The sequence below is a fragment of the Falco cherrug genome, chromosome 4 (assembly GCF_023634085.1).
Source record: "Falco cherrug isolate bFalChe1 chromosome 4, bFalChe1.pri, whole genome shotgun sequence".
In the NCBI taxonomy this organism is placed as follows: domain Eukaryota; kingdom Metazoa; phylum Chordata; class Aves; order Falconiformes; family Falconidae; genus Falco; species Falco cherrug.
Window position 1 is genome coordinate 28,377,780 of NC_073700.1, and position 14,402 is coordinate 28,392,181.

General features: G+C 40.4%; 1 protein-coding gene across 3 annotated transcripts; it reads left to right on the forward strand.

Annotated features, from left to right (window-relative positions):
* On the forward strand, positions 1-11,958 carry COPS3 (COP9 signalosome subunit 3). Of its 3 annotated transcripts, XM_055708066.1 has the most exons (12): positions 1-155; positions 2,645-2,774; positions 4,413-4,525; positions 4,629-4,678; positions 5,546-5,638; positions 6,354-6,533; positions 7,768-7,908; positions 9,056-9,229; positions 10,115-10,201; positions 10,551-10,664; positions 11,273-11,353; positions 11,607-11,958. In XM_055708066.1, exons 1-12 carry the CDS (start codon positions 101-103, stop codon positions 11,658-11,660), a joined length of 1,272 nt encoding a protein of 423 aa, XP_055564041.1. In that variant the 5' UTR covers positions 1-100; the 3' UTR covers positions 11,661-11,958. The 3 variants fall into 3 exon arrangements, with proteins under 3 accessions (XP_055564041.1, XP_055564042.1, XP_027656145.1); XM_055708067.1 differs by lacking the exon at positions 2,645-2,774 and having other exon boundaries at positions 47-155; XM_027800344.2 differs by lacking the exons at positions 1-155; positions 2,645-2,774 and having other exon boundaries at positions 4,438-4,525; positions 5,478-5,638.
* Positions 11,959-14,402: the final 2,444 nt, after the last annotated feature.

Consider the following 14,402-nt stretch of genomic DNA (forward strand, 5'->3'; position numbering starts at 1 on the left):
TCCCGCTTCCCCCCGCCGCTCCCGGCCCGCGCCGCCCCCTCCTCCCCCCGCCCCGCCCGGCCCGCCCGCAGCGCGCGCGGCCGCGCCGCCAGCCGCCAAGATGGCGTCGGCCCTGGAGCAGTTCGTCAACAGCGTCCGGCAGCTCTCGGCCCAAGGTGACCGTGAGGGGGGAGGGAAGCCGCGTGTGGGCCCGGCTGGTGGCGGCGGGAAGAGGGGGCCCGAGGAGGGGGCGGCGGCCGGTGGAGCCTGCCGGGCCCCGAGAGGGCGGCGGGCCGGGGCCTGCCCGCTCTCTTGTCTCTCCCTCGGCGCGGGGCCGCTCCCGGGGGCCGCTGGCTGCGGCGGGGCCCGTGCCGGGCTGTGATTCGGGGCTCCCTGGCCGCATGCAGCGGGGAGAGCCCGGCGCCGTTTAGCCGCCGGGGCCTGCGGGGGGGTGGCCGTGCGCTCCGCGGCGCTCCCCGCGCCTCTCCCGGGCAGCGGCACGGTACCACTTTTGGGTGGCTGGAGGGCCTGGGTGAGCGGCGTGAACCGGCACCGGCGGTGGAAAATCAGGGGGGAGCAGCGGGCAGCGCAGGGATGTAACTGGGATTGTACAGCCCGGCCTGTCCCCTAACTGGGGAGCGTGCGGGTGCTGGCATGGGTGTCAGAACACATCTCAGGAGCGTTGGCTCCTGGGGACAAGGTAGAGCAGGACGGGAGAGTCCCGCCTGGCCACAGAGGTGTGTGACAGGCGGCCCGTCAGGGTTGCCATGAGCAAGTGTTCAGAAAATGCTTCAATAACCCTGGCTGGAATTCTGGGGTTTCATTGCCACGCTCCTCATTTTCCAGTGTGTGGGCACAGCGTTTCCTAGTTCTTGAACTTTTTGTCTGACCCTTGCTCTGTGTGTGGGATGTTTGCTCCCTGGAACTGATCAAAAATTGATGCTTTCCGCTGTGGCCCCAGGCTTTACTTTTGGGTGGAGCTTCATCTTTCTCATACTTTGGTTTAACTTATTAAATACAGAGCGTTTTTACAGGGGATATCGGATACAAGCGGCACATTATACCCGCAAGGTGCAGGTACAAACCAGATGAAAGGCGATTTCTTTGTACACGTGTAATTTAGCTGGAGAACTTTTTATTACGAGGTTTTATGGATGCAGAAGGTTCAAGGGGGGCTGGTTCACCTTACGGGCGCTCGCTGGGTAGACATTCTCTGTGAGAAAGTAAATCCAGGCACCAGACAGGCAGCTGGAGGTTCTGAGAGCACGCAGAGGTCTGTGTGCATGTGTTGGTTTGTGGTTATCAATGGACATTTAGTTGGGCCTGGTATGGGTATTTCTACTTGCTCTGTAAGTTCTTCAAAGTGTGTTTGTGGGTAGAAGGTTGTTGGGGTGGGTTTTTGCTTTGTTGTTTAGTGGAATGATAGATGATAACTGTAGAATGGGTGGATTTCTCTACTAGGGAGGACAGCAGAACTCAAGTTTTGCAATGCCTGAATACCGTTATCAAACCACAGAGCCTTTTAGAAGCCCTATTCCTTTCCTTTCCATGCTTATGCCTGGAGTGTTAATTATGTATGGAGAGCGTGGTCTTGGGGATGCGTTTCTGGAGTTCCTGGACTCTGGTCCCCCATTTGGAACTTCTGATCCCTCTTACTTCAAAGATAACATTTCATTGCTAGGGCTTCCCAGGTTTTCTTTTTCAAAGGAAAAGGCCAGAGCACCGAGGATAGCATAAATCTCTGTAAATAGAGGCACTATTCTTCATTTCACAAAGATTTTTGTGAGGGTGAGAGAACCTATTTTCTCTCCCTAATCTGCATGGATTGAACGTTGAAACAATACTCCGCTTCAGAAAGGCCTGGTTTTGATTCAAGTAATTGTGGGGGGAGGAAGAGTTTGAAATCAGTTCGTCGTAATTGATCTGCTTCCTTTGTAAGGTTTTTCAGGCGTGCTGTACCTTCCTAATACAAAATAGTTGCCTTTCATGCTGTGCTCGTAGCTCACAGCAAATAAAATGACATTGTAGATTTTAGTATGCAAAGTAAACTTAAGAACAGATATTTAAGTTCTTTTGTTGTAGGTGCTCTAGTTGTAACTTTAATGTCTACTTCCAAAAAAAAATGCTTATGAGCAGACGTGAAAAGTGGATAGGGCGCTTGAGAAGCAGCAAGGAACAAGCTCTGGTACTGGATGGTTTAGAAAGAGGAGGACACTATTTTTTGTACTGTTTTGGTTTTGTTTCTTCCCATAATGCCTAGAAGGCACAAGTGCAGATAGATTTACCCACATGAGGCAGAATTTGGCATCACGGTACACTGGTCAAAGTTTTGTAGACTTGGCATAGAGAGAGCCTGGCGTTAATACAAGACCCTGAAGCCCCATCTCTAACGAGGTGAGCTGATGCCACTTTTCATGTTGTGTTTGTGTTCTGGGGCCTTCCTTTGCAATCCCAAAGGCCAGAAGCTTAGCTGTCACCTGGTAAAAAAACATGTGGTGGGTACCTCATGTTGAAAATGAATGCTTGTTGTATTAAAGAAAAGTAAATTCTCTGGGTGGTGCTACTTTTTCCTCAGGTTATATAGGGAAGGATGGTGTAAGCCAGAAGTATGGGAATGCATGAGTGCTCTCTAATTAGAGTTTGACAATGATGTTTTGTATTTCAGGGCAAATGACCCAGCTTTGTGAACTGATCAATAAAAGCGGAGAACTGCTAGCAAAAAATCTTTCCCATCTGGATACGGTGCTTGGTGCCCTGGATGTGCAGGAACACTCATTAGGTGTTCTTGCTGTCTTGTAAGTGTGCCTTGCATTTCTTAGAATGGTGCTTAGTTTCCTTCAATGATGCATGTTTTGTTAGTAAAAATACCAAGGCAAATTTGTATTTCCAAAAGGAAAAAAAACCCCTCTGGAGCTTGTAAATGCCATTACTGTCAAATGGTAATATTGAGGGGTTGTTTTCCTTAAGGCTGTATCTATTTCTCTTATTTATGTCTTTAAGTATTTTTTTATATGTGTTCTGCAAAAAGGTATAAAACTAACTTTTGAAACTTGATTGGCAGGGCATAAATGTGCTGAACTGTAAGCATGAAGCAACCCTGTTTGTTTTTTCTGGTGGGTTTTTTTTTCTTCTCCAGCGAAGCCTAGGTTCTTATCATAGTTCTTGGGTATTTGTCTGTAGACAGCATTGAGGGTCTTGTTGCTGTCTGTAATTTAAGATAATACTTGAATTGTCTTGGTGATGCTGAGGTAAGGGGTAAAGATATTTGGCCCTGAAGCTCAAACTATTGTTTCTAGCTATACCTAACCACAAGTGAAGCATCTACAGGTTCTACTATTATTTTAAAGTTCTCTTCTAAAGACATTCATTCTATTATCCTTTTGAAACAAAATGACTGTAATACATAGAGATAATGCACTTAATACGACAATTCGCTAGCATCTCAGGAAAATGCATTATGGAATTTGCAAAAAGCAGGGCGTTAGTACTGTGTTAGCAGAATAATTGTATTGTAGAGTATATGAAAGCAGTCGTTAAAACAGGTGGAGGAAGAACATAACTGTTCATAAGAAATAATATTTAAAATATATTATTTGAAGGGATGGTATCAGTGGAGCATATAGGAAAGCTCTGCTGGCAGGAAGTGTGGCATGGCAAACTCCTGTGCTGGTAGAATAAGGCTTGGAAGGGAGACAGAGACAGCGGGTAACCTGGACAGTCATAATAAACCTTGTGGGGAAGGATAGGTCGTGATCTAGGTAGGTTTGAATTGCATATTACAGTGTATAGCAACGGCAGTATGGGCAGGGTTGTGTACCTTCCAACAGCATTAAACAGAGTTTTTTCTGTATGTTTTTATGATGTTTCTGGGAGGCATAGCTAGAGTTTTCATTGTCCTCAGATGAGTGTAATCATAGTTCACCTTACAGAAGAAGCAATGTGCAAGGTGGCAGGGTGCTACGCAACCGCTGGAGATGGAGAGGAACTGGAAGTGAAGAGAAAGAGCTCCTAACAAGAGATACACATCTAATAATTTAATAGTTGAGAATAGTTGAGCACATTCAAGGAAGAGGTGGATGTAGGATAGGCAGAAGTGTCCAGAGAAGTTGTGTGGCCGAGTATTACAATTCACCATCCTTAGCCAGTGTTTCTATTATGATTGTAACTATTGTGCCAGATAAAGTGATCTTTGTTCACCATAGTTTGTTCTAAATTGTGACTTGCACGAGACTGAGAATGGGGGTGTGTGTGGAAAGTGTATTTTCAAATGTTGTGCAGCTCCCGAGGAAATGGTATGCCATCTGTCATACACACTTCAGATCTGTTTGCAAGCATCTACATGTATCTTACAGAGACTTGACATTTGGAGGTTAATAAAAAAGCTTCATCTTCATTGTTAAGTGCTAAACTTCTTGTTTGTTTGCTTGTTTTAGGTTTGTCAAGTTTTCTATGCCCAGCATCCCTGACTTCGAAACGTTATTCTCACAGGTGCAGCTTTTTATCAGCACTTGCAACGGGGAACACATTAGATATGCAACAGACACTTGTAAGTTAAGCTTACTTTTGGACTTTGTGTGTTTTTGGATAGTTTGGTGTTACTGTTTTTTCACTGTGTTCGTTTTTTTTTGTTTGCTTTTTACTGTATTTAGTTGCTGGCCTGTGCCACCAGTTAACAAATGCCCTTGTGGAGAGAAAACAGGTAAGCAAGTGTCATCTAGTACAAATAAACTACTTACACATCCAGGCTCTTAAAGGGAATGTTAGCAGTCTCTTATTCAATTCATAAAGATTTGCCACTAACTTCACATTAAATATTTTTGTGCAGTTCCTTACTTGTTAAGTTTACTGAGAGGTAATGAACCTTAACCAAGATTTTAACATTACTTTAAGAAAAGCGTAAGGAAGATAAATCTTGGGGGGAAGAGTCACCTGAAAACACGTGCTGTCATGCAAACTAGGAGGTGTGTAGTACCAAGAATGTTCTTCAGACAGTGTGTGCGTGAGTAGGAGAGAGTTGTAAAAATTATTAGCGTTGGTGAGTCAGTGATGCTAGTTTCAGTGTTATTCTCACCAGTGTTATATAATGCTCTTAATGAAATGCTTTAAAATGTAAAGGAAACTTGGGTTTTGACCAGTGTTTTTGTTGCTAAGATACTGATGTTTTCAGGCCACTTCAGTGAAATCTAGCCTGAAATAGAAGTAGAGATCAAGTCTGGTCTAAGTGGAGTAAGGCGAGAGCCTTGCCTTTGTTACTTGGTGGGAGTTTAGATGGTGCCATGGAGTCAAGAAAGGTTTTCTTATTGTTACGAATTACTGTACTTCTGATGAGGCTGGCTTTGTGGATCAGAATTGATCACTTTATTTAGTTTATCAGGAGAAGTTGTATAGCCAAGGTTAATTTTATTTTCTGGGAGACTGCAGTATCCTACAAAAAGGGAACCTCAAGTTAAGTATTACTTAATGGAACCTGTCAATTAGTGTTATTTTTCATTTGTAAGTGTCAACATAAGATCCAATGTGCTGCCATCTATGAGAAATTATCTGAAAGAGATGTAATTTCTGACAGCCCCTGCGAGGAATTAGCATTCTCAGACAAGCCATAGACAAGATGCAGATGAACACAAACCAGCTGACCTCAATACATGCAGATCTCTGCCAGGTAAGGGATGCGTAAGGGCTTTTTATGAAAGTAAATGCTTAAAAAATACCTATAACCCTTTGAGGAAATGCATGTTCACATATTGCAATGTAAAAATGGCTTTTAACTGTTTTTTTCCCCCAAGTAATAAATAATATACTGGAAAAAAAAATCCCTTCTGTTTTAAATGTTCAGCGCATGTCCCCAGATCCTTTGGTTTTGTTTGTAACTTCTGAAAGTTCTTTGGCATCCCTTCTCTCTGAGCTGAAAGTCACACACAGCTTGTCTCAGGCAGTATAAGTGTAACATCCAGTTACTGTTTGCTCAAGTTTGACAGAAGGCATGTTTGTCTCTGTGTCTTTGGCCTGAATTTGCACTTGTGTCTCATTCTTGGCTCCTGGGATTTAGGGTTGGACAGGAATGTTTAGTGCAATATTTAGTGTTGCCAACACGGTAGTCTGGAAGGCCTGGAGTTACAAGCAACTTTGTCAAAGTCTAATTTCTTAAGGATTCATATAATTTATAACAGTTCACAATCAGTGTTAAGGGTATCATGAATAATTTGTGCAACAGCACTACTGACGTGCACTGTTTTTCCACTCTTGGAGGAGTGAGCTTTATTAAATAGTACAACCTCTACCATTCTGTGATTCTATGAACTTGGTTTCAACTTCTTCCTTATGGAAATTTGAATGGAAATGGCTAATTTACGAAAACTTGATTTATTTTCTTGTAGCTCTGTTTGTTAGCAAAATGCTTTAAACCTGCCCTCCCGTATCTAGATGTGGACATGATGGATATTTGTAAAGAGAATGGGGCATATGATGCGAAGCACTTTTTATGTTACTACTACTATGGTGGGATGATATACACTGGGCTAAAGAACTTTGAAAGAGCACTCTACTTTTATGAACAGGTAACTTTAAATAAAATGGTAAGTCTAAAGTGTGATCAATTGAAAGGCAAAAGTAGCATGTGTAATAGTGCTGAGAGAACGTATCATCTTTGAACTGCCACCGAGGATAGTAATAAAAGCTGTAAACCTGACAATGTACAAGCAGCCTCCACTTATTTTCATATTTAACCTTAAGGATATAATTCTGCTAACAGATCTATACCGTTGTTCATCATTCACATAGGTTTTGGTTTAGCATGTGTTCGTCATAGCGATACGTAAAAACTGATTTGGGTTAGTATTCACTATTAGCTCTTCTGTACTCTTCAGCATATGAAGTGAAGTAACAAACTAAGTCTTTAGGGGTGTTTTCCTTTAAGAAGGTCTCTTACAGCCAAGTAACCGTTCCACCATAGAACTATGCAACTCAAAGGTTGATGTTAAATTTATCTCCCTATAAATATTTGTCAGATGCCTGCTTATTACTGCTAGCATAGAAACAGTTCACAGGCTAACAGTCAGAATTGTGTGTTCTTAAAGAAAAAATAGCCTAGTGGTTTTGCTAAGACCTTGCTAATTTTATGAGGGGAGTTACACTTCTTCAAGGCTATTACAGTATTTTATGTTTTTACTTTTTCTGTGAAAGAGGAGAAAATCACAAAATTGGGAAAACTTTCTGTGTGTACAAGAGGGAAATGTTGTCAAATGTGCAAAATAAACTGGTGTGGCATTTTTCTTTTCTGTAAACAAGGGTCAGCTCTTGAGTAGCTAGCAGTATCACAGTAAACTAAAATTCCTTTTCCCTATTCTGCAGACCTCTTTCAGCATACTTAAATAGGAGCTCTGATGGTTTAATAGGTTTATAAAACCTTGTTAAGGATCTTTGTAAATCCAGGTTCTACAGGAACCGTATAATCACTCCTGGTAACAAGTAGCTACAGGTGGTTTCTAGTACAATTTAAGATCAAATCCAAGCTTCTTTCCTTGGTCTATATCTAAACAGGGTTATTTTAAGGTAGGCATCACTGTAATGTGCTATGTTTTGAGTAGTTTGTATAGAATTTACTTTTTTAGGGCATTTTTTGATAATTTTGACAGAAGTTTCTTAAGCTTTAGTGCTCAAAGGTGAATTTCATATGTCACTGTATCCTTTCTGCACGCAGCTTTAAACTGAGATTTTTGTTAATGTGGTAGCTACCAGGATTTACCAGTAAGTATCCTAAATTTCTGTTCCATTTCTTTCTTTCTTGCTTAGGCAATAACTACTCCAGCCATGGCAGTCAGTCATATTATGTTGGAATCGTATAAAAAGTATATTCTAGTTTCTTTGATACTACTTGGCAAAGTTCAGCAGCTACCAAAATATACTTCCCAGATAGTTGGTAGATTCATTAAGGTAAGTCTTGTGAATACAGCTAAATAATAGAATAAAAAAATCTGAATTTGTAAATTACTTTTTTTCCTACCCTCACTTGATGGTACTACTTTAACACCGCAGATCACGGGAAATAATGCACAATGTGCTGGAGTACAACCTCTTGCTGCCTTTCTAGCGTATGGTAGCTGAAGATTGTCTGGCAACTTCAACATCTGTTACAAACTGTATTTTTCATATTGGCGATACAGGTTTTTAAACTTAACTTTAAAAAAAACTTCAGGGTTGAGCAGTACTTACCAATGTTCTCTTCACTGATACTGCACATCCCTTGATAGTGTTTTGTGTTAGAACTCAAGCAAGACTCAAATTTCACTTGGCTTTCAATATGCAGTGTCCCTGTAAAAACATTCAACCTGTAACTTCATCCAGCTAAAGTATGAAATGCTAAATGGTTTGTTCCAAAACTCCAGCTTTATAAAGAGTAAAAGCTTCTGAAAAACCTGCAAGTTTGGAGTCCATAAGCATTCTGATTAGGAGGTGTAGGGTGGAGGACAAAACTGCTAGCAAGAGAGTTCTGATCCTAGGTAAATAACACACTTTAAAAAGTTAGGTTTTATTTAATACTTTGTTGATTTGTGACCAAACTTTTAGAGTTCCAAAGATCATCTTCTAACTTCAGATACTAATAAGCAAGCTCAAACAATTGCCATTTTAAAGTAATTCAGGTGAACTAGTCTTCGCCGTCTAAGTTTGTGTTGTCCATGCTGTGATGTGTTGTGGTCAAGGATGACTGTGTATTAGGGGATAGAACAAATATAATGGGCTGTGACTAGTCAATATGCTACTTGCCTTGAATTCAGCTTACTTCGTATGCTGGTCAGCTCACGGACTCTTCCTTGCAGTGCCGTAACTAGTACTGTTACACAGAGTTCCTTGAGTGATGTTTACTACATCTTATATTGCAGTAGTACAGATTTAGTGTATGAGGATCTATCACTGCCATGAAGCCATGTATGGGCATTGTGTATTTTTACGAGATTCTTGACCTACTTAAATTTAGTTCTATGACTGCATGGCTGCTAATGTTGAAGGAGCGAATAGATTTTGTGAAGCTGGTTGAACATGCTGTTCTTTAAGGAGGGTTCTCTCACTTTTCTAATTGCAGCCCCTTAGCAATGCTTACCATGAATTAGCGCAAGTTTATTCAACCAATAAACCCTCGGAGCTTCGAAATCTCGTGAACAAACACAGTGAAACATTCACAAGGGATAACAATATGGGGCTGGTTAAGCAATGCTTGTCATCTCTCTACAAAAAGAATATTCAGAGGCTAACCAAGGTAAGATGTAGGGGCTTTGTTTTGCTGAGAAGTTGTGAATAGTTTTTCTCAGAGTGTATTTCTGAAATGTATTAAATTCACAGCAAAATGATAATGTTGTAATGTCACAGAAATGACTAAAAATAAGATTTGTGTCTCTGAAAAAAATGAGACTAAAATGTTCTGTATAGAAAAACCAATTAATTTGGCTACTTACGTACTATTTAAAAGGTGATTCAGTATGTCTGTCAGAGGTGTTTGCCCATGAGATTTTCATACATAATCAAAAAAGTTTTAAGCACTGCTACCCAATGACCTGCATCTCTATTTGAAAAATAGGAAAACTGAACTTCACAGGCTACTTCATTAGAGAAGAGTGAGTGAATAGGACAGATTTTGGAAGTGTCTGAAGTAAAAGAAAAAACAGAAGCAGTGGAGTGATATGCTCCTTCAGCTGAGAGATCAGATTAATCCTTAAAGATGATCAGGGGAAAGCTCTCTTTTGGCAAGCTCAAATGATGCCTGTTGCAGTAGAACTAACCTCGGAAGGAATGCAATGTGCGCATCTCTTGAAGGAAATTCAAGGGATGGAAGGTCACCTTATTCATGTAAAAAGGTGAGGGAAGAGGTTGGACATGTCAGGACTGTGTCTGGGGTAAAAAGGAATTGCTGAGATGGAGTCGTGACTCCCATTGCACTGTGCATGTGTACAGACTAAACTAACAAATTAAAGTCTTTGGAGGAAGAACTGACTCCGCTCTCATGGTGCTTTTATAAGTAATAACTAGGTGTTCCACTTGTTGGTTCCCATTGGACTTCAAAAATAAGATTGCATAGGCCGTGGAGGATGGATAGGGAAAGTTCTTAACATCTTGTTTTAATGGTTTGATACTTTCTGAATTTCAGACTTTTTTAACATTGTCGTTACAAGACATGGCAAGTCGAGTGCAGTTGTCAGGGCCCCAAGAAGCAGAAAAATACGTCCTCCACATGGTAAGTCTTGTGACTTGGCTAAACTATCCTAATTTAAAAATTGATCCAACGTAAGAAGTCTTTAAGTGTTTAGATTGGCTGTGTGTGTGCTGAATGGCTGAAGAACCGTTATTTTTCAGAGTGAAGGAAATACTGTCAGTCTGCTGTGGCATTTAGAGTGTTCTTTTAAGACTTAAGTCTTAAAAGATGCATGCCCTATCTTAGGCAGAAAGTATCATTTGTCTTCAGGAAGCTGTTAGGAAATAAAAACTAAACAAGTTAAAGATGATTCCACAAGGAGTCTGTGTGTTGTAGTTACCTGAAATTCTGTTCTTAGTGATACCTTACATTAAACCCTCTCTCATTTCAGATAGAAGATGGTGAAATCTTTGCAAGTATTAATCAGAAAGATGGTATGGTCTGTTTCCATGATAATCCTGAAAAATATAACAATCCTGCTATGCTTCATAACATTGATCAGGAGGTAAATCTTTAAAATAGTAACTGCTTTTGCAATTCCTACTGAAGAATCTTAGTCTGTAATCAGAGAACTGCTGGGAGAAGCCAGTGTAGGTAATTTACACGCAGAGATTGAGGACCTTGAATCACTATTTGACAATTTCACACCTCCAAAGTACTGGCATTTAAAGGTTTTAGATTGGTAAGTCAGTTACTGTCAGTGTGTTCCCTGTTGTATTTTTTGTACAGTTTGAGAAGTTTCAGAAGACTGACAGCTTAATGTTGGTGATGTGAAATTCCTTGAATTGAATAGATTATAAAGATTGTTTCTAGAGCTTTAGATTTCAAGCCACTTCCTCTGGCTGTCAATAGCCTGCCTATAGGTTGAGATGGTTGACCCTAATGGGACTGTCTGTCAGTGGCCTTGAAAGGGTTTGTTAGGAAGACATGGATTAAAATAAAGAGAATAAAAAATGGTCTGCTGCTTTTGTTTGGGAGATGACGGATGAGAACATTTTGACATGGAACTTTTGTGATGGGAAAAGTTGTTGATTCTGCATAGCACAGCCATAAAATATCTTGAAGATCGTGTACAAGCTGGACAAAATAATCAACTTATATATTTATTTTAAGATGCTGAAATGTATAGAGCTTGATGAACGACTGAAAGCCATGGATCAAGAGATCACTGTGAACCCTCAGTTTGTGCAGAAGGTAATTGATTTAGTATTATGTAAGAGTATGTAAGAGATTCAGTGCAGTGAGTATGTTGCACTGAATGTCAGTATTTACAGTGTTAATTACATACTATTAATACATGCATAAACATCGTGCTTAAAAACAAAAAGGAAGTGCACGTTATTTCATATGCACTTTATTTTCATACCTGTTAGCTTCAAAGAACTGTCTGTCTCAAAGATAAGCCTTCAGACCTGTTTTTGAAAAGAAATAATTCTCTCCTTTCCAGAGTATGGGCTCTCAAGAAGATGACTCAGGGACCAAACCATCCAGTTATTCTTGAAATGAATGTTGCTCACCACTCCGCTTTCAAGTAAAAGCTTATGAAAGAATCACGCCTGGAATAGGGCATTGAGGAGTTCCACGAAGAGAGCAGAGAGAACTGAGCTTTGCTTTTCACCTGGACATTAAGAAAATAAAAGAACACCCTCTCAGTACTGTATAATATCAGAAATATTCTCTGCAAAGAAAAAGGAAATCTCAAAAGAAACTTAAAAGTCTGTTGTGGATTTATTTATCTTCAGATTAACATCGTTAATGCATTAAATAATCTACCTTTTGTTTTAAAGGGTTTGAATGTTGCTGTGTTTCTGTAGCAGTCCTTTTTATTTTCCTTCTGCAAAAAAGTGTTATTCAGGGAAGAATACAAACTAGTGTTGGTTCACTTACAAGATAATTGTTGGTTCGTTATTCTGTATTTAAAGTTGGCTCAGAGTGCAGATTGATCATATGTGTGGTGGGGGGAGAGGGGTGGAGTTTAAGTAAATTCTCTACATTATGACGTGCATATGTCCAGTGTAGCAGGCTGCTGTCTGTTAAATGGTGAAATAAGAGCTGTGTTCTTCCCAAAAGGATAGGCGTCTTAACGAGCCCTTGTAAGGCGGTTTTGCTGAAAAGCAGAAATCACTGTAGGGAATCCATATGTGACAGCTATTTATGATTTTAAGTTTCTGGTACAAAATACCTCCTAATAACATCTGCTCTTAGATCAAACTTATTAGACTTAAAAGGATAATCGGAGAAACCCTAGGTGTTCTGGAGGATTCTAGATATGAAGGTGTTAACGCTGCGAGAAATGAAAAGTTTTGTTCCTATAGAATTGGCGTGAAGGTGTTCAACAGGCTAATACTTTTCTGTGGTGGAAATCAGTGTAAGTGAAGGTGATGCTATAGATCTTTGTTTCCAAAGAAAATAATTTCTATGTGGAACATAAACAGAATTCTATACAGCTCTCAAAACGCAGGATTTTATTTGGCGATAACGTGCTGGAATGCTATCTGGTTTTTAATTCACTATTTTAAATGTAGAAACTTTGTCGTTGGATTCTTCTAAGTGCTTCACCCCTTAAATGAATGGGCTCTTTAATTTTCTGTAGTTGTCATGTATCTGGAGATTCTCACTGTTAAAACACCTTTGGAACACTTCATGTCAGTGCAAATCTACTACTACCAGGCATAAATAAACCTGTCATCAAGTCAGAATGTGAGGAGCTCAGCATCCAGTGCTTCCTACTTAAATGCCTGACTAGGAGCTGCTTGCTACTGCTAACCTGCCAGCTTTTTTTCAGGAGCCTAAGTGGGAGCTAAGCATTTCTGGCTCTTGCCATGTGAAGCTTGAATGTATTGAGGTCACCCATGGCTGAAAATACTCCATTTAATGGTTTCCAGTGCTGATACAGAACTGTTGGGGTTTTCATGTAAAATTGGTGTCTTAATTCTAGCAGAGCCTCTGTGACAGCGGTATGCTTTCTAGGAGAAGAGATGTCCCCAGGCTGATGTCTAGGTGGTGAACGATATTTTTAAAAGTATAAAATAGCAGTTTAGTATTGAACACAGCGTAGGTCCATAGTGTTAGTAGCTCACCACTGAGTACTTGTGCTTCCTATCATAGAGACTTCCATATTTGAAGGCAACTTTTACATCTGATCTTAAAGCCAAATCTTGGGTTTTTTCATAACTTGCCTTACCAGTCATGTAGCTAAAGATACTTACGATTTTTTGAAGGGTTTGGTTTTTTTTCCTAGTTAATTCTGCAGTGATTTCAATGCTGAACATACTTATGCAATTTTCCTCTCTGGTACTGTGGAAGTGTTAAATTAGTAGATTAGTAATGCTGTGGGCTCAAGCACAAAGCTGGGTTGTCCAAGTGTTTACAACCATGTGCGGTACTCAGAGAAAGGACTGCACATGACTAACCCCAAACTGCCACCTATACAAAAATGTGGATGGCTCGCCTTTCGTTGCCAAGGGCTCACTTGCCGAGGGAGAATGTATGCAGGATGCTTTTGTGAAGTTGGAGAAGAACCAGAAATGCCCACTTTGTAGTGGCTGAGCTTTTATGCTACTAGTTCCTATTAGTAAGCGTGGATGTAGCTGCTGAGAGCTGCAGGATGGCTTTCTATCAGTAGAATTAGAAGCAAAGTAATACGTGCAGCTGGCAAATAGCAGCTACATCTTCTCTTGTTTTTTTATCTAAAGTAGATAAAACAAATCCATGCTCACATCAAAAGGATGGTAGAAATAGCTATGTAATAGTTTCAAATGATATATTACACTATTTTTCTTAATTTGATTTTTAAGAGGGCAAATGCTTTTAAAGTTAGAGAACTGCTAAGGTTCCTTTTTCTGACGTGGGTAGTTGTGCTGTTAAACTCTGATTGCTGTTGAATTTTCAAAGTCAGGTCCCACCTGTAGAATCAGTAGATAAAGCATTCACCGAAAGTGCTTCAGGGAAGGGCTTTTAAGTACTAGTTTGATAAACACACACGGTCTGGCATCTGCATGTCTTGAGATACTGTTGAAATTAAGTCAGATTTTTAATGAAGTAGCTCCTCCAAGTCTTTGAACTAATTGCATGGGCTGTGGTCAGCTGAGACGCTTTGAGAACACTTGAGCTTTCTGGTTTTAATTTGTATTTATTGCAGGGAAAGACTTTTGATCAAATATAAGAATACGGCGTGCTGTGCTCTTCCAACCTTAGTCTCTCAGAGGTCCTGTGGCTAGTTTTTCTCATCGTGCATGGCCAC

What these genes read in the sequence shown, in the direction of transcription:
- COPS3 (XM_055708066.1), top strand. Translation starts at nt 101, where the DNA reads ATGGCGTCGGCCCTGGAGCAGTTCGTCAACAGCGTCCGGCAGCTCTCG. An exon ending in CCCTTGTGGAGAGAAAACAG is followed by an intron (nt 4,679 to 5,545) that starts GTAAGCAAGTGT and finishes AATTTCTGACAG; the next exon opens with CCCCTGCGAGGAATTAGCAT. An exon ending in CACTCTACTTTTATGAACAG is followed by an intron (nt 6,534 to 7,767) that starts GTAACTTTAAAT and finishes TTTCTTGCTTAG; the next exon opens with GCAATAACTACTCCAGCCAT.